The 25,966-nt window shown below is 43.3% G+C and overlaps 3 protein-coding genes across 7 annotated transcripts; 2 read left to right on the top strand and 1 right to left on the bottom strand.

The window, feature by feature from the left end:
• Window positions 1-124: 124 nt before the first annotated feature.
• rrp8 (ribosomal RNA processing 8) lies at window positions 125-4,350 on the bottom strand. Of its 5 annotated transcripts, none has more exons than XM_053873279.1 (10): window positions 4,238-4,350; window positions 4,020-4,143; window positions 3,699-3,778; window positions 2,604-2,723; window positions 2,062-2,329; window positions 1,239-1,995; window positions 756-885; window positions 512-618; window positions 327-423; window positions 125-263 (listed from the first exon to the last, which is right to left on the bottom strand). In XM_053873279.1, exons 4-10 carry the CDS (start codon window positions 2,706-2,708, stop codon window positions 150-152), a joined length of 1,578 nt encoding a protein of 525 aa, XP_053729254.1. In that variant the 5' UTR covers window positions 2,709-2,723; window positions 3,699-3,778; window positions 4,020-4,143; window positions 4,238-4,350; the 3' UTR covers window positions 125-149. The 5 variants fall into 5 exon arrangements, with proteins under 5 accessions (XP_053729254.1, XP_053729252.1, XP_053729253.1 ...); XM_053873277.1 differs by having other exon boundaries at window positions 3,981-4,143; XM_053873278.1 differs by lacking the exon at window positions 3,699-3,778.
• On the top strand, window positions 3,726-16,207 carry LOC128763969 (integrin-linked protein kinase). Its single transcript, XM_053873280.1, has 13 exons — window positions 3,726-3,842; window positions 4,913-5,163; window positions 10,479-10,644; window positions 11,201-11,296; window positions 11,369-11,465; window positions 11,529-11,612; window positions 11,696-11,781; window positions 11,868-11,977; window positions 12,164-12,291; window positions 13,845-13,966; window positions 14,055-14,154; window positions 14,465-14,595; window positions 14,729-16,207. The coding sequence occupies exons 2-13, from the start codon at window positions 5,075-5,077 to the stop codon at window positions 14,876-14,878; spliced, it is 1,359 nt and encodes a 452-aa protein (XP_053729255.1). The 5' UTR covers window positions 3,726-3,842; window positions 4,913-5,074; the 3' UTR covers window positions 14,879-16,207.
• Window positions 16,208-17,012: 805 nt separating this feature from the next.
• Window positions 17,013-25,609, top strand: apbb1 (amyloid beta (A4) precursor protein-binding, family B, member 1 (Fe65)). Its single transcript, XM_053873552.1, has 14 exons — window positions 17,013-17,161; window positions 18,236-18,880; window positions 19,157-19,362; window positions 19,752-19,811; window positions 20,309-20,412; window positions 20,490-20,556; window positions 20,704-20,850; window positions 20,956-21,083; window positions 21,503-21,617; window positions 21,691-21,772; window positions 21,850-21,930; window positions 22,036-22,151; window positions 23,032-23,208; window positions 23,576-25,609. The coding sequence occupies exons 2-14, from the start codon at window positions 18,253-18,255 to the stop codon at window positions 23,729-23,731; spliced, it is 2,067 nt and encodes a 688-aa protein (XP_053729527.1). The 5' UTR covers window positions 17,013-17,161; window positions 18,236-18,252; the 3' UTR covers window positions 23,732-25,609.
• Window positions 25,610-25,966: the final 357 nt, after the last annotated feature.

Below are 25,966 nucleotides of genomic sequence, written 5' to 3' on the forward strand. Positions count from 1 at the left end.
TTGCAGTCTTTCTGGATATTTTTGAGCCCTATACTTTGGCGCTCCCTTGTGGTCAACAAATGCATTACAACCATCTTCGACGAACTGTGAAACGTAGTAAAATGATGCAGTAAAAGTAGAGATATTCGGAACAAATAAAAAACATTTATTCATCTTTTCTTGTACAAACAGGCTTTCAGCTGAAGTCCAAATTTTTTGATCTGCTCAGGCGCATCACTTTTCTTCGTGAATTCAAAGGAGTAAAAATGAGTGTTCCCTGTGTCCTAAAAAGGAAAGGTTGGATTAATAACATGCAACGTTTGGTTCTGAATGGTTCTGCTTTTCACCTTGGACACCAGACTGAATCCCAGGTTGGTCAATGCCGTCAGGAAGCTCCGAAGTCCGTCGAACCTGCTGGCCACCTCAGCTATTTTCAGCACCCCGCTGAAGCAACACAGGTCCAACACTCACACACATGCAGGGGATGGAGATATGCAGCACAAGACTTTCACTGAACATCATGAGTTCTTACCCCCTTTTCAAGACTCTGTTGGCTTCAGCGAGGAAATCTGCAAGGTTGGTCCCCATGAGGGAGAGACAGAAGACAGCAATGTCCACTGAGCTGTCTTTAAGTGGCACCTAGGATGGAAGAGGGTGATCTTGTATTGTCAACCTGAAGACTTGAGACGGGGATGGACCAGAATCGGCACAAATGCCAGGCAACTTCTACGTGAGGGGAAAGGTTTCGGGGAAATGAGGAGGATAAAATGGCTCACCTTTGCCATATCACAGACGGTGACGAGTTTACACGTGGACACCAAGTCGAAACAGTGAACTTTGTTCTTCACGCTGCGTGCGATTTTACAATCGCCACAGCCGAAGTCAGCGACCACCAGAGAGGCTGATCTGAGGGCCAAGAGATGAGTTGAAGATGAAAAGGGATGAAGAAAAAAGAATGCCTATAGTGTTGCAATTCAAATAATGTACCGCTAGTGGACGCCAAAGTCATCTTCGTGTCTGCACTGAATTTCACTTCACTCACAGCAACTCTCAAATCACGCAGAATATTTATACATTTTTCTCTCTTGATTTCCTTCTGAAGGAAAAAGCCTGAGGCGTCATGAAACTCATCTGATGAATTGCGCCCCAAAAATAAAGTATAAAATGATTTTAATCATTTCGATCAATACGGAGCTTCGTATTGCTCCACTTCAAAACAGTCCCAACTGAAAGGTCCTCGTCGGCTTGGCATCTCTTACCTCTTGCGGATGTAGGCGATGATGGGATCCACCGGGTTGACTGGCCACTTCTCCACCTGGGTGGTGTACCCGCGGTGATAAACCCAGAAGGCCTCTGGATCCTGCTGGAACATGCGTTTGGCTGCGCCGCTGCAGGTGCTGTACAGAACCTCGTTGATGTAGCGGAACCGAGCCGAGTCCAGGCGCTGCTCCATGCGTGAGCGCAGCGAGGTCGAGGCGTCCGGCGGAGCCTGCTCTCGCTCCTCCAGCTCGGCTGCCTGCTCTTTCTCTGCAGCTTTCTCTTGAACTCCCTCTGGACGCTGCAACAGCTTCCTAAGATGATCTTTTTTACGAATCTGTTCTCTGCTTAGTTTGGACTTTGGAGAAGGAATTTGCGTCTTTGGCTCATTGACAGCTTCCTGTTTGGTTCCATTAATGAATCCATCAGAGTCTTCAACTCTGATTTTCTTTTTCACATCTGCTTCAAATGACTCCGACTGTTTCCTTTTCTGTGGTTTCAGCTTCAGCTGCGTGCTTTCAACCGCCTCCTTGTTGCAATCTTTCGGAACGTCAACCTTTTGTTTTTGTTTATCTGCTGACTCCGAATTGTTCTCATCTGGCTGGTTGGGGCGGAATTTGTTTTTACATTTCCTTTTGTTCTTCATCTTGTTTTTCCACTGTTTTCTGTTCAGCTTGTCTGTCTGTTCTCCTGCTTTCTCAGAACTGGGAGGTTTGTTTTTCTCCACTGTGTCAGATGTGGGTTTTGCTTTTTTAGGGGCTTAAAAAATGATCACAAATAATTAAAATCCCTTTGAACAAGTGTTCCAAAGCTACAAACACTTACCTGGCTTTTCCTTCTCTCTCTTCTTAGTTGGGATTTTCTCCTCACAAGCCTGAGCCTCAACTGTTTCACCCTCCTGCTCGTCTCCTCCTTCTGCTTTCTTGCCTCTTTTTCTTCTTTTCTTGTTGTTCTTCTTCTTTCTCTTCTTCTTGCCGGGTGATGTCTCAAAGTCGCTGTCACCATCGACCTGCTGGCTGTCGCTCTTCCATTCTGGCACTGATCCGAGGGTCTTCAGGGTCCGCAGCAGGCTCTTCTTTCCAACATTCTTTGACTGAACAAATGAAAAAAAAAAGTGTGTTACAATAATTTAAGATACGTTCGCAGATAACTTGATAGAATAAGAGTTAGATTATTGAGAAGAGCTATATAGTATATCTGGGTCCGTTTACTAAGTGTACTTCAATAACAACAAGAATACATTCAACTTCTCCCATCCGTCAAATGAGAACGTCGACCAACTGCTAGTTTGGATGAAGTCGCATCAGTCAATGCCATTAAATACACAACAAGGTAACTAAGTTTTTTAGAAATCATCTGACAAATACCTTGATTTCTCCGCTGTTGTTTGTATTTCGAGAGTTTTTAAGAACCGTTTTGCTCAAGTCCTGAGCCTCTGGATCGTCGTTCCAGTCTTCTTCTTCAAGAAACATAGCTGCTTCGAGATTCTGCGATAACAAAGACAAAAATGACGAACAGACAAAACAATTTGTGAGAGCTAACTCCCAGAAAAATACCTTTCAAACACATGTTAGTAGCTTACCTGGCCTTTTGCGGAAATAACTCTAAATCAGAAGATTCTGATCCGAGTCTTTCGCATAAATATATTGAATCGGGTGAGTTTGAACGGACACTATAGGGTATATTACAGGGCTGTCAGCTCCAAGTTGCAGACCACGTTAGAGCGAAGCAAAACACAACGATAGTCGCTTGTCGATGACGTAACGAGCGCAGAGCAGCTACGTCACCGTATTTTATATAAACTATTATAACGTTTCATCGTTTAGGTTTGTACGTTGAAGTTTCTTCTATCAAGTTACGTGTTTAAATACAATGTAATCCATTTTTTTGCGTACCCTCGCTTTTTTCTTTTTTTTGGAAATAGACGCAGTGTTTTTGAGAGAAATGAAAAGTGTCGACAACGTGGCTTATATTCCATCCACCATTGGTTAAAAAAAAAAAATGAATCGGGTTGTAGCAATAATAATAATGAGAGCAGAAATCAACAATAAAATAACAGATTTTATTCTGTAATACGGTGAATTCAATTATATCCTGAGAGTTATTCTCCTATTCGTATTCTTCAGTTATTGACATTATTTTTTATTAATTCTGTACATACGTGTTGCTATTGTATGTCTGTATTTTCCATTGAATACCTCCAATTGAACACTTCCTATGCATCAAAACACCGATGAAAAGGCGCTGTATGTCAGATGCGATGTAACTGCAACAGATGTGTTTTACAATAATTAATAAACCATCAAATGTTTCTGCAAAAATAGTACTAATTGTAATATGACGTAGTTACCTCATAAATGAATATACATTTGATTGGTTGTGTGGATATAATTGGGATCATCTCATCTCACAAAATCCATGACCTCAGGCTGTAAGAAGTGTAGTGCAGTTCATTTCCCCACCAGCAGAGAGCGCTTGTTGCCCCGCAGCAGCACCAGCGCGTCCAGACGGAGGGTGTGGACGGACACTCCACACAGTCAATCTGAGGCAGAATAACGCTGCTAGTTCCTCCAGCTCGGCCTTCTCACAACCACACAACAAACAAGGTAAGCAAATACATCACATTGGCTCATACCGACTGTTAATCGAACGTATTTTTTTGTTTATCTCGCTGTCCAGTCTGCTCTCACTCCGCGCCGTCAACAGCGTTAGTTAGCCCGCTAGCACAACACGACACTTCTCACCTCACCGCGACGCATTTTCGGTCTCCAGAAGCGTCATACCTTCGTTTCTTCTCATTTGCTTGTGTATAAAGTACACAACCAGTGCTCGAGTCGCCGTGTTTGAAGTTCAGTGACTCCCCTTCAAGTGTTGGTGGAGTTAGCTTGAAGCTAATGAATGATGTCCCTGGTAATGAAAATGAAAATATGAGTCCAGGTTTTTAATTTTAGTCCCTGTAAATATGTTAAACGATGCTGCCCCCGACCTCACTCCAACATACCGCAGCCTTTCTCTCAGCAGTATGTCTCCTGTCATAACTTGATAGTAGGACTATAAATATACCGTTGACCTCACGAGAGTTCACTTTGACAAGTGGCGGCCACAAAGGAAGCGTTTGTCTGTCTGTGTAGTATCTTTAACAGAACAGTCACTATAAAGAACAGTTTTCTAAAGTCACTGTAAATTTGCTAAGAACTCATCTATTAACTGACCGTGCCATTGATAGTATAGTTAATACATTGCGGTTGCTTTTTCTCCTGAAGGTTTTGTGGTCACTATTTTCCAAGTGAACTGTTTCTTTTTAATCCTAGACATGATTATTATTGTGAGCACCATTGATGCAATAATGTGTATCATAATGTGAAGTGTATGTATTTGCAGAAAATATTTGCAATGTGAAGATTAAAAATCTCTCTCTCTCTCTCTCTCTCTCTCTCTCTCTCTCTCTCTCTCTCTCTCTCTCTCTCTCTCTCTCTCTCTCTCTCTATATATATATATATATATATATATATATATATATATATATATATATATATATATATACTTCAAAAGGTGTCAAATCTGTGGGCGTTTGTGGGTGTCCTTCCTGTTTAACCCAGTGACTCAAGATTGCTCACATCTCTGGAACAGGCTTGTAATAAGTTGTTGCATAACTTTATTTTTTGTCTTTTCATAGAGCTGCCTCCTATTGACTGTGGGATCTCGTCCCTCACTGACCCCGGTTGAGAGACTGATGCTCGCCTGCACTTCGCTGAACCCTTTCGGCCACCCTCACTGTTGCTGTAGTGCCACGTGGACTTGTGCAGGTGAACTGTCAGAGTAGAAGTCACCTGGGACCATGGACGATATCTTCGCTCAGTGCCGGGAAGGCAACGCCGTCGCGGTCCGTCTATGGTTGGACAACACAGAGAATGACTTGAATCAGGGGTGAGTGCAGTTAGTTCTTGTGCCAGTCGCACCACCACATAGCATCAACTGAGAACTGAACAATGCGAATATGACAACATACGCTTGTAGTGTTGTGTTCACTGACAGAAATTCCTGTTTGTAAGAACATGTTTGCTTCTGTTCACTTCAAGGATACAGCTGACAACCTACTGACATGAACGTCCTGCTTTGAGATATCAGGCCTTGCAGTACCACTGTCACTGTGCTTTTTGTGTATACATGTTACTATCCTGATGGCTTCTTCTCCTATGATATTTCATATCTCAATCATTTTAGTAGAAGCTTATTTATTAAATCACATAAATCCGACCTTTTTCAGCGTACATTGTTAATATCCTTACAAAATAACATTGTGAGCATATAACGTTGTGGTGTAATTCCACTTTTTCCTATTTTATCCTTCTTTGAAAGATTTAAGGAACAAAATGCGCCTGTTGTGCACCTTGATGTATACCTTGGTTTTATTTCAGTAAAATGGATGAAACTGTTAGTTATAAATAATTAACTGGCGACATTGTTTACTGAACTCCAGTCTATCCTGGAATGACTTTAATAAAATCTATTTTGCAGCCTCTTGTCAGTCTGCCTCAGCTGGAATTGAATGACTAAATGGATCAACAGTGCACTTGCTGTAGATATTTTTTTTAATGAATTTTTTTACGCATGACATGATAGGTTCTGCTGGTCCTCAGTGAGATTGTGGCCTCTAGTTGAACCCATTTCCTTGTTTATGTTTGCAGAGTCATTGAAAAGCCTGACATTAGAGAGGAAGCTAGATGTGATGCTTGAGATAGTCACACTTGTCACCACTCCCAGTGTCAGTTCCAGGCAGCATGACAGACTTTATGTGGGATTGATGTGAACTAGATAACAAACATGTTCCGTCAGTTCCAGATCAGTGGTCGATCATGTCTCCTCTATGTCCTTAGCTGACTACTTCTTATGTGGTATGTTTTTTCTACCCTACTGAAGATGCTTTGTGAGACTGCTTTTCTCTCTTTTCCGAGTCAGTGTGAAGTGACCAGTGCTGAGTCCAGGTGTGCAGCAGGTGCTGCAGTTTTTTGCCAGTTGAAAGGGAACCAGAGCGTCTGCAGATAAAGTGCGGAAGCCGCATGGGCTGGCCCGGGTTGTGTCCTTTTGGAGACATTAAAGTGCCTTAAAAATAACTGACAAACTGCCATGAAATGCTGATGTAATACTAAAATTAAATTTTCCGTCCATCAGCTGAATGTGGTTTGGTCGCCATGGATGTGTTGGTTGTGACATCACGCTGTATGATGTGGTGCACCTTGAATTGTTGCATTGAAAAATAATCTCTGTGTTAACAGCTTTATAAGCAATTCATAGAGTTCCATGGAAACCGCTCTGATCCATGTTGGGATTCGCCTGTCTGAGCATCTAATTTCCCTCCGAACTTGGTTCCAAGAACTTTTGGTGATGAGCAGATTTATCTCAGTGTAGCTACACATCTGCTGCAGCTTCTGATGGACTGCTAATGTGCTTGTAGAGAAATCAATAAACCATTTTGCTTCTTGAAATACTGCTGCGTCCTCAGTCGACTGGGGAAATGGAATGTTTTCTCTTCCTACTACTTTTGTTAGGTGTAGAATATGCTGCCTTGTGAAGCGTGGTCTCTGAGAAACCTTTCACATGGCATCCTCTCACGTGACCCGTCCATTAGCAGATTGCAAGACACATTCCTTTCCTTTATAAATCGTCCTTCACAGACTGGCCATGATCGACTTCCCTTTTTTTTCCCATTTTAACCTTTGTGCTGCAGGAAAAAACCCTCCTGCTCTTGCCTGATGACACTGTTTATGCTGATGCTTCTCTCCGACGAGGAGTCGTAGTGGAATGCTTCATCTCCTTACAAGGAATAACACACTGCCCTCTGGGGATCTGACGCCCACCCACCAAATGGAAAGGTGGGGGTGGGTTATTGTAGTGGGAGGACTGTGTGTGATGACACAGAGGATCTTTGTATGTATGTATGTGTGTGTGTTCATGGCAAGTTTTTCAAGAGGAATGCATAGAAAGGCAGAGCAGTCCGTGACCCCTCCTTCACTGGAGCGTTTCCGGCATTCGTCTCTCAGCGGAATTAGATGCTGGTTTCCCCTCAATCTTCCCTGCATGCTTTGATGGGCTGATTGCAAAGTTGAGAAGTCGGTCATCATGGTCCCGTGCTGCCCGGGAGAGCTGCTGTTCAGTCAGTCAAATAAGAGCTAAGAGAAATTGCTGTAATGAATTCTGTAACAGCTCGAGCCAACAAATGTGGGTTTTAAAGCGAGTGAGGCCATGATCAGTTTGTGTGGCAACATGCCTTTTGATTTAAGGAACTACAACATATGCCGTGATCTAATGCAAAATGGGGAATAGAAAATATTTCTGTGCTAATTTTCAGTTTTCAGAGTTTTTTTTTGTAGTTGTGATGACTAGAGTCTGATTGGAGACGTGTGTATGCTCTAACACAAGACCACATGCTTGTGATGACAGTCATGGAAGAACTTGTGTTCACACGCTCATGCCTTCTGGTGGAAGCTCTCCTGGGGAGATAGTAGATCACTGCCCAGCCAAGTTGTCTTTCAGTCTTGGAAGAGGTTAGAGGCCGTGCTGAAGGCCGCAGTTGATCATCCATCTGTATATATTAGATGGACTTTATTCATCATGAAGGAAGTTCACTTGCTCACATTCATATTCATAACAGGAATAGGACAGACACTTTTTTTCCTCACAAAAGTATTACCTCACATTTATTTATCTTCATAGTTTGATATTTTTTTGGCGCTTGAAATATCATTGATGGTAATGGGATCGAAGGGACTGCAGATGGCAGTAGTTTTCGGTAACTCAGTTCGGTAATACAGTACATGGTTTTCTGCCCCAGCCTTGACTTCATTCTCAGGTAAAAAACAAAAAAATTAACAAAGTCACTTTACAATGACAGCAAATGATGCTGTTGGAAATATCACTGTAACTTCTTTGGCACCTCTTTCATCACAGTCTCACACGGCCACAATAAACCCCAAATTAAAACTTTTACCCGTAAGTTTGTAAGTTAATCAAAATCTGTTTATGCGCTTTTGAGTTACTTTGCAAACAAACAGACAGACAAAAGCTAAATATTGTAAGTTGATAACCGCCTACAGAAGGAAGTAGCAGTCACCAGTCACCAGCCACTAAAGGAAACTGTGGGGCATTGTGCATCCTAATGGGTCTTTGTTGCTGGAGGTCCTGAGTCTCTCTACAGTATCTGCCATGAAAGGAACTCTTCTGTGAGAAGACTGTCTGTCTGACTTCTGCTTATTTTTTTTGTGATCGCAATAGGAAGTAAGGCTGGTAACGAGTCAGCAACATTTCAAAATCGTAGAAGTATGCTTTAATATTTGTTGTGATTGAGGAGCCACCCAGACATCACCTAATAACTGTGTTTTTAGGTTTGCACCTGCCTGTTTAGACTGGCTAACTTCACTGAATCAGTCGGTGGTGGTGGTACAAGGTTTTTTTGCCTCGTTTCACTCTGGCCATTTGACCCCGGGTGGACGTTGGGGCAGAGACAGACATGGTGCAGACAGAGGCTTCCTCCATCTGCCAAAATGAGGCCTGTTAGCAGGTGGAAGTGCCCTAAATAAATCACGGCAGCCAGACTGGAGCGGATGACTATGAGAGGATCCTGGCGCTCCGTTTCTGAGGAGCTTGAGGGGAAATCTCTTCCTATAAAAAAGGCATGACAGAATGGAGAATAAGGCTTGCTAGGTTTTGCAGAGCATTTCTGTGGTGACCATCTCCAACTATTCCAGATATCAGATCTCCACCAGCGACGGGTCTGTAGATCCTGTATTGTTATTGATGCTTGGTTTGGAGCTGATGGCGTGCCATCTTAAGCATATGCTCAGATTGAATGACACTTTACAGCTCTGTAAAAGTGACTTTCAAATGCCATTCTCAGTGAGGAATGTGAGCGCAGTGCCGATGGCCACAGATAACCTCGCCCCAGTGGGATTGTATATTTTGATTCATTCACACCCTTATTACTTCCTTAAATGTGAGTGCAGCCTAGTAGCGCAAACAAATAAAATCACAGAGCTGAACCCTTGGGGGCGCCTGCTTCCAAAAACTCCACTAATTACTTTTTTAAAGCTTTGGCCTTTTTGACCAGGGAGGAAATTGCATCTGGAGCAGACGGCAGGTCGCACACATGCACAGATGAATGTGTGTTGTGGGACTGAGGCGTCTCTGTGCGACGATGGCGACTGGTGAATTTTAACTGGCTGCTGCTTGATGTTTAAATACAAACCGGGGAATTGATGGTGAGGTCACAGAGTTCAGGCTCTGCCTCACACTCATCGCATCTGCATGCACGCTCGCCATTTCCGAACAAGTGCTCTACTTTGTTGAACAGTAGCTTCTGTTGCATGCAGAGTACGGCAAGAAGAGTCACTTCAGATGGTGGAGAACACTTTGGTGAATCAAGATGCAAAGAAATTAGGAATCTATAATGACGAGGATTAAATAAGTTAAATTAACACTGAACATCTTGAGCCCCCGGTTGTGCGTTCTAATGTGCTTCATGTCTGATAAGAAACCATTTAATTTCAACTTTTGAGTCAGAAAAATGGGCATTGAAAGCCAACAACAAAGAAAACTGATTGGGTTCCCAGGTCTTTGGATGAGAAACTAGTTTTCAACAATATCTTTCTTCAATTGCCGCTTGGAATCGATGGCATGCAGTTTTCTTCTCCTCTTCTCTTTCTTTCCTTGGCTGCTTTACCAAGTTCTGAGTGATATAGAGGCATTCAGAAGCTTCTTTTTTCCACCTACTCCTGTGTCTGCTCTGTGGTCTTCTACCGACTGGTCACACCCCTATATGAAGCTGTGCCATGGTGACAGTGAACTGGAAAGTCATCTTTAGCTTCTATCTTTGACCCTCTGTTCTCTCAGACCCTGAGTGATCAGAGTGGTCAGTCGCTAAAGCCAGTTTCACCCGAAAAAGCCGTGCATGGACCCTAACATCCTTCGACTTTAGTCTAATCAGACGTGATGATTACTCATTTATAGTTATATGTTTGTGTGAAATGACCCGATGGTAGCTTGACTTGTTGTGTGCAAAAGGACCACAGTGAACAGGGCTCAAGTTAACTACAGGTGTCTGTCCTTGTTTTACTAATGTAGTTGGTTTGCTGCTCTTGTGTCAAAATTTAGCTTCTCAATGTTGGTGGCTTTACACTGAGAAAAGCGAAAACAAAAAGTTGTGTGGCTGTGTGTTGCTCATGGTGGGCGCATTTCTGTCCCCGCAGAGACGACCACGGCTTCAGCCCCCTGCACTGGGCCTGCAGGGAGGGGCGGTCCAACGTGGTGGACATGCTCATCATGAGAGGAGCTCGCATCAACGTCATGAACCGTGGGGACGACACGCCCCTCCATCTGGCCGCCAGCCACGGGCACAGAGACATCGTTGGAAAGGTAGCTAAGATTGTTTTGCTCGAGCTCTAGTGGTCGCCTGACTCATTCTGTGAGTCACGACTCTAACGCTTCCAGTTGGAGTCTTGTGAAATGTAAAATGATGTCATCTTGACTGGTCTGTTCACGCACCTCCAGCTAGGGAGAATTCATCTTCATGGCTGCTTTGCAACTATACCGTAGCTAATATCTTATCCCATGCTTTAGCGGCAGGTTTGGTCATCTTTCTTGAATTACATCTTGCTTCCAGAACATAGTGTCTGAATCTGAATCAAACCCACTCGACTTTTATTCTTGAAGCATCATTGTCAGTCTTCAGACGAGGCCACACACACACACACACACACACACACACACACACACACACACACACACACACACACACACACACACACACACACACACACACACACACACACACACACACACACACACACACACACACACACACACACGTTTCTTTGATTTTTCCTGGCAGCGTTGGCTCTTGTGTGGAGTCCAAACAAGATCTGCTCTGTCATGTTTTTCATAAACTCCCCTGTGTGTTGCTGACTTTTAGCTGATCCAGTGCAAAGCAGACACCAACGCAGCCAACGAACATGGCAACACACCTCTGCATTATGCCTGCTTCTGGGGCCAAGACTTTGTAGCTGAGGTGAGACTGCCCCCTGCTGGCGTCTATTGGGAAATCTCTCTTTTGGTTCAATGAATCGCTGCGCTTTCTCAGGACCTTGTAATTAACGGGGCCCAGGTGAGCATCTGTAACAAATATGGGGAGACTCCCCTGGACAAAGCCAAAACTCATCTGCGAGATATCCTCAAAGGTAGTGACTCATTTATCCCGACTCATCAGTTTCTCTGTGGTCTGACACGTTTCTCCTCCTCAGAAAAAGCAGAGAAGCTGGGACAGAACTTAGCTAAAGTTCCGTTTAAGGACAACTTCTGGAAAGGAACCACAAGAACCCGGCCGCGTGAGTTTGTTTAGTTATTTAGCAGATTGAAGCAATTTGTGAGCCACTATGTAGGGTGTCTAACAAGTCAGTGTCTTCTTCAGGAAATGGCACGCTGAACAAACAAGCAGGCATCGACTACAAGCAGCTTTCATTTATGGCTAAAATCAACGAGAACCAGTCGGGAGAGGTGATATTTCTTTTTTGTTTTTTTAGTCGGGGGTTTCAGCAAGTCTTTTTCTGAATCAGTGTTTTAATCCAAGTCTTGCTCCTCAGCTGTGGCAGGGTCGCTGGCAGGGAAATGAAATAGTCATCAAAGTTTTAAAGGTTCGCGACTGGACGACGAGGAAAAGCCGAGACTTCAATGAGGAATATCCCAAACTCAGGTTCCTGTTTATTCCATTCTCATTTCCTCTTGTTTTTTTTTTTGTCTGTTTGCATTTTGTGCGACCTATTATTTATTTCATTGTTGGTTACCTGTCTGGCATATACCCAGTGTTTTTGTCAAATCCTTTGTGTGTCTGTTTTTTTTTCCGTCCGTCTGTCTGTCTCTACTTCGGGCTCCACCCCAGGATCTTTTCCCACCCGAATGTCCTACCCATGTTGGGAGCATGTCAGTCTCCTCCCGCCCCTCACCCCATCATCATCACACACTGGATGCCTAACGGCTCGCTCTACAACGTGCTGCATGAAGGCACCAGTGAGTATTTTACTCTGTCGCTCGCGTCTGGTCAGGTGTTCTGGTGTGTCCACCACATTTACTGATTCATGCTGCAGAGCTGTGACCTCACCACCAAGTCGAGATCCTGTGAGCTCAGCTGGACATGAACCACATTACACAAAATCATGTCTAATATTGAGCCCAAATTTGCATCGCTGGCTGCATTTCAACGTCTAGTGCTGTGTTGTTTATTTGTTTTGACTGAGTAGTGCCATCTTTAAACTTGATTTTTCATGTTGTAGCATTACTTGTTGTGGCTCGTCGCACAAATTGGTTTTGAGCAATAAAAGTGAGATGTGATGACACCGAAAATTATGTTGCGGAAGGAATGAGTGTTGGGAGTCTGCCCAGCTAAAATGGTTGGATTGAAAGCATCACGTTCTTATAAATATTTGTTGAGTAGTCTACCAGTTGTTTCAAAGGGAATATGAGCGGGAAAAATATCCTTCAGCATATAATTTAGGTCGCACGCATTTCCATCCCCAACATTATTTATCAGGTGGTTTAACTTTATTGCAGTTTCTTCAGTTGGTACATATTTTAAGTTTTCTTTTCTTAAAATTGCAGCACATTTTCTTTTTATCAATGCAAAATAAAAAAAAAATCTTAAATAAATCTTAAATAAAATAGTGATAGTAGTTAGTAGTGTATTTTTGTGATAACAGCTCTCTATTTAATTGGTTTCCATTTAATCAATTGGACTAAAATGACACCTAAAATTGATACTTTAGTTCATGGATACTCAAAAGATGCATACCATTTTTTTTCAACAGATGAGAGGTCCATTTATAGAGGTTGGCTGTGCAGAGTGCAGTAAAGTCAAAACAATAAAAAAAAATAGGAGCTTAAAGTCAAATTTCTGTTTCACTCTCTTGGGGTACTTTCTCTTGCTCTTTTCAAGCTATCGTTTCCGTCATATCATCCAGCTCTTCAGCCACTCATTTGGGGAACATGCAGGGATCTTTGACTTCACTTCCAAAAGCACTATGACGTTCGAGTGTCTCTTATACCCCTCATCATTTTTTACCCAAGTGTCCTTTTTTTAAATCGGCATTGTTTGTAGTCCTCTCCAAAAGCAAATGTCACAGCAACAGAAATGTTTTTCATGCAGACCAATGTTGTGCATGGTGAGAGTCATGCTGGTGCCACATCGAACACCTCCGCTGTTTTATTTACCCAACATTGGTACTTGGAGTGAAGGTTCAGAACTTGTAACTGAAAGGAGCTTCTGATAGGAAGTGATGGTTGTTTATAGCTTTTCTATTTCCCAATGGGCAGAGAAAGTGGCTGACTGTGTATCATTGACATGGAACTCATTATTCCATGTGTTGACCCAGTAGTTCATTGACCTCTGGGCCTCGCTGTGGGCTTGGACTTGAGTTGTTTTAAATTTTCTCAAATATTTTAATAAAATAACATGTAAATACTTTTGGACAACCAAAAATACAAAGACTTTGGGTGTGAATCAAAACAATCTGAGGTCTGTGTATGGGAGTCAAGCTCCTAATCACTGCATTTTTGTCCGTGTCCAGTGGTTGTGGTGGATCAGATGCAGGCAGTGAAGTTTGCCCTGGACATCGCCTGTGGGATGGCCTTCCTCCACACCCTGGAGCCCATGATCCCACGCCACTTTCTCAACAGCAAGAGCATCATGGTACAAAGAACAGTGTCGCACTCTAAATCTGGCTCAGGTTCCAAAAATAACTTCAAATAACACCTCGATCTGCTTCGTGTCCCTGCAGATAGATGAAGACAAGACAGCCAGGATCAGCATGTCCGACGTCAAGTTCTCTTTCCAGTGTCCCGGCAGAATGTACTTGCCGGCCTGGGTCGCCCCTGAAGGTAAGAATCTGTGGCTCTGAGTAGATCAGAAGCGAAGCCGCAGAGTGATTGATGCGCAGGGCTCAGGGCGACCGCAGAGCCAAATGTGATCAGCAGCAGATTTCCCCCAGAAATGCACTCCGATGTAAAGTTATTGGAAACAAACTGGATTAGGAAACGCAGATAATAACCAGAGTGCTTTTTAAAGATGTGAAGCAGGGAGTAAAACAGTTCGATGATGAGGTTTGGAGTTCGTGGACGAGTGAAGCTGCTCTTGTAATTGCTGTTACGTCAGACATATAAAGCTACATAACTTTTTTGTGTTCATCAGCGCTGCAGAAGAAGCCGGAGGAGATCAACCGGCGATCAGCTGACATGTGGAGTTTTGCAGTCCTGCTCTGGGAGCTGGTGACCAGGGAGGTTCCATTTGCAGACCTGTCCAACATGGAGATCGGCATGAAGGTGTGATAAAATATTGCTACACTCAACACAGTAATGAGTTGTGGGTGTCCTCTGAGGAAGTGAAAACTATTTGGCCGTACTGTGAGACTTACTCGAGACTCGAGACTTGCGACTGACACTCTCTGACTTTCAGGTGGCCTTGGAAGGTTTGAGGCCCACCATCCCACCAGGTATCTCGCCCCACATCTGCAAGCTGATGAAGATCTGCATGAACGAGGACCCGGCCAAGAGGCCCAAGTTCGACATGATCGTGCCAATTCTTGAAAAAATGCAGGACAAGTGAAAAGGCTCTGTCGACCGCCTCTCTTTTGGAGACCCTGGGTGTTAGTTCCAAGCCCAGATCTGTCTCTGATACCTGGTGTGGTGCTTACCAGTATTGCCTTAACCTCTCCCGCGACATCCGTGGCCACTGTAGCTTCTGCTCCTGTGGGGGAATCAGCAGCAGTCTGCGTTCATATCTTTTTACCAAGTTTTTATTGGTGTCTTGATTTTTGTCTTTACTGCGCTATGCATTTTTTTAATCATGTGGACTGAGTACAATCTTTAAGTGACCGAATGACCTGTATAGTGCAGCATGGCGGTGCGTGATATTAAAGCAGGTTTACTGTATGTGTTGTCAGCTATCGGCATTAAACAGAACGTAGAGGAAACAATGTTTACTGTGTTGTAAAGACTTTGCTGAATGCTGCCTTCAGAGTGATGACAACTCAGTTGTTGATGACTAATGGATTCCTAGATGGGACATAAAAGACGAGGCATTAATGGATGTCTAATGCTACTTAATGAACTTCCAAACGCTGAGCTTGTCAACACACTAAATGCGGCAGTAACTGTTTCATTGACTTCAAAATTAGCTGAGCAAATTGTGTTTATAGTCAATTATCAAAGACCACTTTGTCCTGTTTCTCCGGGTGTGTAGATCTCAAGGTCACGGTGTCATTGACCAGGATATTTACACTTGATCGTGCAATGGTGACGTTTTTCACAAGCATTTCGAATTAATAAAGCATCGCAAATCAAATGCTACAATCATCCTAACGGCACCGTTTCTTCTTTCCGATGATTCAAGCAAGAAAGTGCGTCCCACAAAACCCGCTAAAGTCGATTTACCTCCAGCAAACGTCTGCGCTGCCTGTTATTTGAAGCAACTTATCTTTCAGTCCTCTGTCTTTCTGTCCAGCTCCGCCGTGTATTGTGTTGCAAAATCTGCTGACGTCAGTGAAAACCAGTTCCACGCCTGTCAAACCTATTGCTAAATATAGCTCATTTTATTTTTGCTACTTATCACAGAGCTAGACGCGGGGTTTGGTGAAAATGTTGGGGATAATGAGTGTTCCGGAAGCATCCTCTCGATTGAATCATTTTTGAGGAACGGAATGGGCAGCAATCGGTACATCTACTGTCAATCTCACTGTCTGTTTGTGTTGTGCTGTATTGTCATCAATGAATATCGGTCTTTTTTTGTCCATGTTCTGTCTCTCCTGCTCTGTTTCGTGCCTCCACCCGCTTGCTTTCATGTACCGAATCACCCGTTGAAGCCAAAGTCTACAATGACTTATACAAAATGTATTTATATATGAGTATATTAAAATGAAACATATGGGCATCTTGAGTGTGTGTGGACGTGGTTTTATTGTTGAGGACACTTGGTGTCCGGTGAACCCTGATCATCTCTACAGACAAGGTGCTTCAACCATCACTTTATTTAGACAAGACAGTCAATGGTACCAACCCCAGTTGCGATTATCATATATTTATCCTTTGCTGCTTTGCTCAAAGGCACTATAAATAAATGAGGTGACAATGTTGAGGACTAACTTGTTTTGTATGTCATTTCAACCTAAATCCAAGTTGTAGTTTTGTGCTCAGCAGTCATTCAATTTTGTTACAAATACTGTCAAGGTTCAAGGTGGTGCTTTGGTCCTCCCCCAGTTTTCAGGAACAAGGTTTGAAGAGGCTGTCATTGAGAGGTGATCTAGTTCCTGACAGTGCAGGCAAATGATGGATCTGAAACAACTTCACGTGTGTAGACAGAGGTGGGTCTGAAAGATGTGCATGAAAGCCTGCACTGCTCAGTTATGGAAAGGGAGCAAGGAGCTCATCCAGACTGGATGGGGAATTTTCGTTAGAAACGAATTGTGACCATTTTGGGATTATGAACTTTGTTGCCAAAATACCAAGTATCAAGACTTGCGCCATGGTGGAATTCAAATGTGCATTATTATGATTATCATTACATTATTACTTTACCAAAAACGATCCATTTCAGTTGTAGTCAAGTCCCCGCGATCTTCCTCAAGAACATAAACAAAATGCAGCTGCAAGGACGGCTGTTTAATGTATTTTATTTCCGCTCGATGGTGCGCATCGATTCGTATTTCAACTTGTCTGTTTACTGTCTGCACCCCGGCCGTGACGTCAATGCGTGACGCAGTTCGTCCTCCATCACCAGTCGAGCCCACAGTCAGAACCCACCAACACCTAGCGACGAGGCGACCCTCACGACTCACGGAAATATGTAGTTAGCTCGCACACGGTATTGTATCTCGACACCAAGGGGGACGGGGTAAGTTCTCAATCGTTTCTTTACAGAATCTATTGCTTCATTGATGTTCTTTATTCTTGTTTTGCTACGCGCGTACACGATAGCATTAGCTTAGCCAAGATGGCCGATGATACCCGTTATATCCAGCTGCCGTGATGGCATCCAAGCTCAGTAGCTGCGGCTATAATCTTTCAGTATTTCTATGACTGTTGTGATATATACGCTTACATTCTAAGTTGATGAACATCTAAGGTAAATTACAATTCCGACAGATGATGTGTTTGGGTTTTGTGCATAGTAAATCATCCGAGTTAGCGCAGTCAAGGCCGAAACTGACACGATGGAAATATTCACCTGGTGTTTTCCTTCCTCTTATACTAATATTCGATGTTTTGTGTTATACGTTCCATGAAAAACGCGTCTATTTATTTGTATGAGTTGTTGTTTTGAGAAGACCGTCACTCAACTAAGCTAGCTTGCTAGCACCACAGCTAACCAATATAGCAGTCCCATTTATGCGCAATAACCCTCCTTAATGTGTGAACGGGTCTGAAATGATAGTATCTAAGGGATGGAGATGCACGTTTCATTGATGGAATGAAACGTGCTCCGACTAGTCAAGTCGACTATGATCGTCCAATCAATCTGGGTCTCAACATCGGGGCAACAAACAATTCAGACTGCATTAAAGATTAGGTTTCAATACTGCACTGAACACACAACAAGTGTTTACTTTGTGCAACGCTACAGTCAGACGAGTCGTCCGTTCCTCAACCTGTACACATCGTACGTTGACAAGTTGAACTTGCTAGTGACTAGTGGCTAGTGCCAGTGACTAGTCGTTAGTTGCAGCCCTGTAACTAACTTTGTAAGGGCTGTTAGTTTAAGGTGACAGCTATATGTGGTCTGAAGTGAACATAACTGGAACATGACGTGTTGTATAATTTACATGTTTCAATATACTTTACTTAGAACTGCGACTAAATATCTTGTCATTGTCTCTCGGACATTGACAACATTGAGAACTCAACTGGTGTATTTTACCCTCTTGAGGATGTAAAACACTTGATTGATTATTCTCTTCTCTGTTTTAAGTTTTGTGGAAAGCTATCATGGGTGGCCATGACGATGAAGACAAGGCGTATGTTGCCAATAAACAGAAACAAGACGAAGAGTTTAAGAACAAATTGAATGACGGAAGCCACTGGGTGGATCAGGAGTCCACAGGCAACAACGCCAAGTGGCTGAAGGAGGGTCAGAACCAGCTGCGGAAGGTAGCGGAGAACCACAACGACCAGGACCACAACTGCAACATCAGTCAGAATGGCAACAATGACGACTTCCACCTCCAGAACCCAACTCAGGAAGAACACCAGGGAAATGATGAGCACAGCAAGTCTCCAAAATTAGCTTTGACCCCCGGGCTCAGTCAGGCAGAGTCGAAGAACATCTTTAATGAGCCACTTCTCATCGAAACTCTGGATACTGCTGAAGAAAAGGAGAGAGACGAAGATGGGAACGAGAAAGAGGAGAAGTCAGGAGATGAGGAAACATCCAGAGTGGCAGGAGAAGAGAAGCTGGCAGAGGATCATAGCAATGAGCCGTCTTTTAAAGAGGGCAGTGTCAGTGGGAGAAATGCCTGCCTCTTGTTCTCCAACTTGAATGGAACAAATAGTGACGAGGAGACAAGCTGGACTCCTCAAGACAACACGGCTGATTCATCCCCCAACGGCAATAGAGGTAACAGCATGTTTTAAAACCGTCTGACATTTTGACAGTGATTTAACGTTAATGTTTTAATGTTGCAATGAGCACCTCTCGTAAGATTATTTAGTAACCCCACATGTCCTGTTTCAGTGGACATGTCTCCACCAAATTCAAAAGTGAAAGAAGGATTGTTCTCATAGTGGGTTGGGAATCCTGGTGAATATTTGATGTTAGGTGATAAATTGTGATGGTTCCCCACTTCATCAAATTTTCTCCCTTAATTATAATGCTGTGTCTTGTTGTTTGCAGAATCATTTTGGGACTCAAATGCGTTTGAAACAGACACAGACCTCCCCTCAGGATGGATGCGGGTGCGAGACACCTCGGGCACCTACTACTGGCACATCCCCACAGGTACCACTCAGTGGGAGCCTCCGTCACCGCTGGGAAAAGTGGGTGACTCCATGATGTCGTCCACCATGTCCCTAGAGACCACACCGTGTGAGGAACCAGAGGTGAGGGCTCTTACCTGAACTGTTTGTACTCTTTCCGCTTTTATGACATGAAGTTTTGCTGCTTCTTCTTTCTTCTACTTCTTGGGATGTGTATTTCTGCTCATGGTTTAACAGTGTTCAAACCTGTTTCCACTTTTGTTCTACAAAATGATGCTTCCTTACTGTGGTTAGCTTTGGTCAGAATTTATCATAGTTTGAAATCCAAGTGAAGGCTTTGGTCACCCAGGTTTAATTAATGACAGGCAATATACAATTGACTTACCTTAAAAGTTGATGCAGTGTAGACATTTTAACAGAAGATCTGTAAGCTTCAGTGATTTATATCTAATAAGGTAATATGCAACACAACTTGTATCTAATCTAATCTAATCTGCTGTCATATTTCTCAGGAGTCTTGGGCTCAGTTTTCCAGTGCAGAAGAAGGAGGTGGTGAAGGAGAGTCTTGGAAGGTAAACTAGTTGCTGACTACAGTTAAGACCTATGACTCCATTAATGCAAGCTTTAAATCTACATCCTTATGTACTCCGATAATAGTAAAATAAAAATAAAATTGCTTGTTCTGAATTGGTTTTTGGGAGATGTCATATTAAAGAGTACAGTTGATAGAGATGACAAACCTTCTCACGAAGAAATGCCTCAGAAATATTGTGACTAATCATTTCCTGAAATAAATAGAGCACCAACCATGTATTGTTTTAAGTCTTTGTGATCTTACTTTGTTCTTTCTTACATTTGTTTTGTGAAAGCTGCCAACATCACTTATGGTGTTTCTTATCATGACATCGATGTGAAGTCCAGACTGAATACATATTTGTTTTACAGAAATAGCGAAGGGTTCAAGTTTATTTTAATCTTTCTTTGAGAAAATCACTTAATCTGTTTATCCGGATCAGGCCCTCATTCTTCACACTTAATGAATTGTTTCCTATCTAATCTTCATCCTCAGGAGGAGGAGGAAGAGGACGAAGAGGAGGAGGGCGAGGTTGCATCTGATCAGAGTCTGAAAGAGTTTGAAGGGGCGACTCTCCGCTATGCATCAATCAACCTCAAGTAGGTTTATTATCCCTGTGTTGTTCTTCATCCCCAGGTTGCTGTTCTGATTGTTCTTCTGTTTTCCCTATTTAAAGCTACAACTGCTCTCACTCTGAAGATGACGAGAAGCTTGCTCCGCTCTGCACAGACATTGAGACCAAGGTAGGCGAGCAGCTGCAATTGAATTTCCTCAGTAATCGTATTTGGAACGTATGCTGGAAGATAGTACGATCAACAAAACTCAGGCCTGTGGACTCAATGACAGATCGTGAGTTATAATTGCTTGCCACTGTCCCCTCCTCCCCCCAGTGTTTTGCAGTGCGGTCTCTGGGCTGGGTGGAGATGTCAGAGGAGGACATGGCACCAGGGAAAAGCAGCGTGGCTGTCAACAACTGCATCCGCCAACTGTCCTACCACAAACACAACCTGCATGACACCGCTGGGATCTGGGGAGAGGTGAGGAACATTTCTTTAGAACTGGACTTTACAGTGCAATGCATCGGTTGTGTCAGATTCAAAAGGTTGTTTGGTCCTGATGTCAGAGTGTGTTGTGTTTGACAGGGCAAAGATATGCTGATGGTCCTGGAGAATGACACCATGAACTTGATCGACCCCCTGGGACAGACGCTGCTTCACACTCAGCCGATTGGCAGCATCCGAGTTTGGGGAGTGGGACGGGACAACGGCAGGTCAGTGATGGTAGAGAGAGGACGCTTTTTACTTGGCACACCTCATTGTTTAGTTTCATGTTTGCTTGACACATTGAAGTCCTGTTAGGTCTCTGAGTAATGTTAAAAAACAAGATGTATTTGACACTTAACTATCATGTCAAAGCCGCTGACGGGATCTGTCTAAAAGCTTGTTGCTATATTTAACAGGCTTATAATGACGTTGCTGCCCTCTGCTGGATGATAATAAGTACTGCACCTGAGTGCCTTTATGTGCTGTTGTCTAACAACTGTTTCTCTCTCATGCTGCCTTTTCTGACATCCACAGGGAAAGGTATTGTTTAATGACTTTCTAAACGATTTATAGTGTTGCTTTTATGTGTAATTTTTACAAAAGTCTATATTGCAGGGGAAATGATGGATTTTCTTTCCTTAAACAGGGACTTTGCTTATGTGGCCCGAGATAACCTGACCCAGGTCCTCAAGTGTCATGTTTTCCGCTGCGACTCGCCTGCCAAAAACATTGCCACCAGCTTGCACGAGATGTGCTCAAAAGTAAGCAGGAGGCTCCTTCTGTTAAAATGTTTCAGTCAGAGACCGTGGAAATATCAACATTTTCTGGTTGCAGATAATGATGGAGCGAAAGGCGACTCGGCCCGGGGTGAGCAGGCTGAACTCTCTGGGTAAATCTGTACCCATCCCAGTGGAAGGTAAACTTTTATTTCTGACCCCCTTTGTGTAATGAACTAGTGAAATGGAAGCTGATGATTCTTCTGTTCCCATCCAGAGTTCCCGGCGCCAAAAAATGAGTTATTCCAGCGCTTCCATGTTTATTACCTTGGTAGTGAGCCTGTGGCAAAGCCTGTGGGTGAGTATAATATTTTAATACCACGCATATATATGACACTCCCTGGACCGTGACGACATATGTCAGTTGGACGAAATGTCACTAAAATTTAGATTCTCTCTTCAGGAATGGACATTATTAATGAAGCCCTGGAGGCGTCGATGGAGGGCAAAGATAAGAACGACTGGACTCCTGTGTCTGTGAACGTGGCTCCCGCGACTCTCACAATCATGTCCAGACAGGTGCAGTGACCTCATCTGTTCTTCAAACACACACTTTTAATAGTTTTAATAATGTAACAGTGGCACCGCATGAGGACTACTGAAAGATTTCCTCGACCGTCTGTGAAATGCTGCTGTGATAGTAGCTACTACTGCCAGCAATACTAATACTAGAAACTGCTTAACCTGTCAATACTAACAGTGGCAAACTAGCTAGGATGTCAACATTTCAGTCAAGGGTTGGTGAAAGGGGCTTGGAATATTAACCCACACCGGATTAGTAGTACACTGTATAGATTGAACATTAATCTTTCCAAATTCTGTGCTTGTTCACTGTGGCCTTGAACTGTAGGAAAAGTCTCCCATGCACATGGATAAGTTAACTGAGCAGAGATCCAGCTCAATTGGTACCTTGTCCGAATCTGTCTGCACCTGCAGTACCTATGCGGCATGACTGAAGTGAATAGTACGTTTTTTCCATATAGTTTAATTTGCACATCTTCAAGAGCAATAAAAACAGTCACTGTGATTTGTGGATATTTTGACAGGGATGCAAAATCATGCTCCAGCGCATTGCTGCTCACAAAGGGCTGTGTGACTGGTAAACCGTCTGCGCAGACGGTTATATTTTTTTCAAGGTTACACCGCTATTTGGTCAAGATATCAGAGTGCAGAGTTGCACACTCACAAAGCGACACCATGTGTTGCATGCACAGCATGAGTCGACCACGACACGGCGGCAGGTTCACTGACAAGTCTAATCCAGTGTGAATTGTGCATTTATGTTAGAGGAGTGCCAAACCGTATTGTTGTATTTAAGAAGGGTTGTTGTGCGTTTCTTGAGTAGGCCATGTTGAAGTCCATTGTAAAATACACACTTCAATCTTCACTTAAATCCCAGGGTGAGGAGGTGCTGTCCGAGTGCCGGGTGCGCTTCCTGTCCTTCATGGGAGTGGGGAAGGACGTGCACGCGTTTGCGTTCATCATGGCTGAGGGTCCCAGAGACTTCACCTGCCACAAGTTCTGGTGTGAGCCCAACGCCGCCAGTCTGAGCGAGGCAGTCCAAGCTGCATGCATGGTGAGTCCAGTCTCAGCTCCAGGTGGACATTAGACATGACTCTGAGTTTTCCTGTACTTCTTATCTTATTCATCAGCATCAGTTTCATGTTAATGGATTCTGAAGGCCACATATGTTAAGTTCAGTGACTATACAGTGAACAGGTGCATGTTATGAAACTACATGGTCTTCTTTGGCTTTTGGGGGACAAGCGTGCTGCAGATGCACTGTCTGCAAGTCGCTGCTAGGGTCAACTTGAAAATGACCATGCGACATCAGAACAGAACCTCTGTTAAAACTGGACTACTGTTGGTCAGTAGAGTAGAAAATGGGAATATTAGTATAATAATAATATAAGTATTTATTTTTTCTTCTGCATTTTCAACAGCTACGTTACCAGAAATGTTTGGATGCGCGTCCTCCAAGCCTGGCCTCCTGTCTGCCCACGCCTCCTGCCGACTCTGTGGCGCGACGGGTCAAGAAGGGAGTCCAGAGTCTGCTGGGTAGCTTCAAGAGCTACAGGTCGGGCTCCCAGTCGCCCTAAATCCAAGGCCAACACAAGGTCCCTCAGCACCGCCTTCCCATCACCCACACTCTCTTGCCCACAGTCACGCCTTATGACTTGGCTCACTCGTCTGGTTCCAGTAGTTTGTGGAGGAAAACATGCAATTTTCTTTAACCGTCATCTCTGAAACACGACGATCCTTTCGCCGGGATGGTCCTTTAACTATTTTTGTGTTTTAACAGAAACAATGCTATGAATGTGGAATATGGATGTATTATATTTACATGCTAAAAATGCTAGAATTTGCTCGTGAATGACTTTCTTTGTGCTCTTTGGTGCAATTCTCATCTCCTACACTCCTGTTACGCGTCTCCTGGTGCTCTGACTCTTGTGGCGATGGAGCAGCTGCACCTCTCTCACCGTATATTTGTAAGTCAGCACTGACTTTGTCCCTCACTCCTTAGTCTTCCAAAGAAACGTACGAGCGTGGATCACCACCGCTGATGTTTGAAACATTTCGTAGGATGTCTGGCAGTTGAGTGCTCGTGTGCAATAGCTGGATGTGTGTTGTGTAGATGACACGGCTGCCTGTCGTCATGCCGGTGAGAGAGAGTTCCGCTACATCGAGTGCGAGGCAAATGGAACAACGGAGCCATGATACTTAAAAAAAAGAGAAACTCATCGTTTTGGAATTGACGATAAGAACTCTGGGTCTTCACCTCCAGCTCACTGATAGTACTGTAGAACTTCAGCTGCATGTTTTTCTAGAGTCCATGCTGCAGTTTAGTGCTCGAGACTCATCGGTGTATCCTGTAGATCCTCTCCGTGTTTGTGCGTTGGCAGGAGGTGTCGTCGTGTTTTCCTGAGCATGTCACTCTAGTCGGTGTCAGTGTGTAATCCAAAACTAGCAGTAGAATGTTTAGACTGGAACTGGACAGCAGGTTTGTACTCACACTTTCGTGTATGCGACGAAGATGATGGTGTTTCTTTTTTTTGTTTTGTTTTTGCCCCGCTCCCCCGACACTTCCCGATACGTGCCGGTGTGTGTGGCCACTCCAGTTACTGTATTTTTATTCTCCGCACTCCGAGAGGATTTCCACATGACTACATGAAATTTTTTTATATGAAGAAAAACACTAATTATAGGAGCTGTATTTTATCTTTGTGTGTTTGTCAATAATCAATAATGTGTGTAGCACAATAGCTAGTCATCACTGACGATAAAGACGCAGTTTGTGAGTTTTCCTGATGTTTCGTGGTTCCTATAATCCTCCGAATACATTGTCATAATCTACTGAAGTGCACTGCATTCACTTAAAACAACTGGTAAATCACAAGTGAGTTGAACTTCCCATCTTGTATAAACTGCATTTTCAAGGAAAAAAATGCTGACTCATCCAACTTCAAGGATGTTTTTCAGCCATTACCCTCAGCACGTCATCTTTCACCTTAAATAATGTAAGGAATAGGTTTATTTCTGTCAGAATATAGAACTAAACAATTCTCATCAGACATTCTCTAAAGAGTGCAACAATATTTGCATCACCCCTTTAATTTTGGTGTTAAAGAACAAACAGAAAAAATGTTTTGTAATCTCAGATAAACTTTACAATAGTGCCAACCAGCATGCGTGAAATATAGTTCTACCCTATAAATATATTTATGTGTCACAAAAACTCCACAAACTGCATCTTTTGTCCTATATAAAATATAAACACTAATGAAGTTAAGACTCATCCTATAACTGTCAATCATGTGTCACTTGAAATGATTGTGCTATCTCAACATTGTCCAGGTGGTGGCGTCACTAAAGCCAGAAGAACATTAGCAGATTAATTTATTTCTGTTTGTGTAAATTAGGTGTATAAAAATGTATGTATATAAAAGCCACTGCACAATAAATGTCAACATATCAGATCTGTTTTGACTTGGTCTTGTTTGTGTGGAAGAGTCCCGTCGAGTTGACGGCATCTACCTTCATGCTGCTGCTGCTGCTGTTGCTGGTGTAGGGATGATGTTGAGATCAGTCAGCTGAAGTGTCGCTACCTGTGAATAGGATTGGACCAGATCTGAGGTACATCTTGTGCCAGCTGACCTCAAATCCCAACTTTCTCCTCCTAATTCATCACAGCAGTACAGTACATCCTGTCTGATCTAGTGTCGACTCGCTTTCCTTCTGTCGTTCTTTGCGTCCTGTGAGTATTCAACTGATGCGTTCTAAAGTTTGTCTTCTTGAGTTCGAGGGTGAACAGTGGAGAGCAGCCTGGATCTTAT

The sequence above is a fragment of the Synchiropus splendidus genome, chromosome 8, assembly GCF_027744825.2.
Source record: "Synchiropus splendidus isolate RoL2022-P1 chromosome 8, RoL_Sspl_1.0, whole genome shotgun sequence".
Lineage (NCBI taxonomy): Eukaryota > Metazoa > Chordata > Actinopteri > Syngnathiformes > Callionymidae > Synchiropus > Synchiropus splendidus.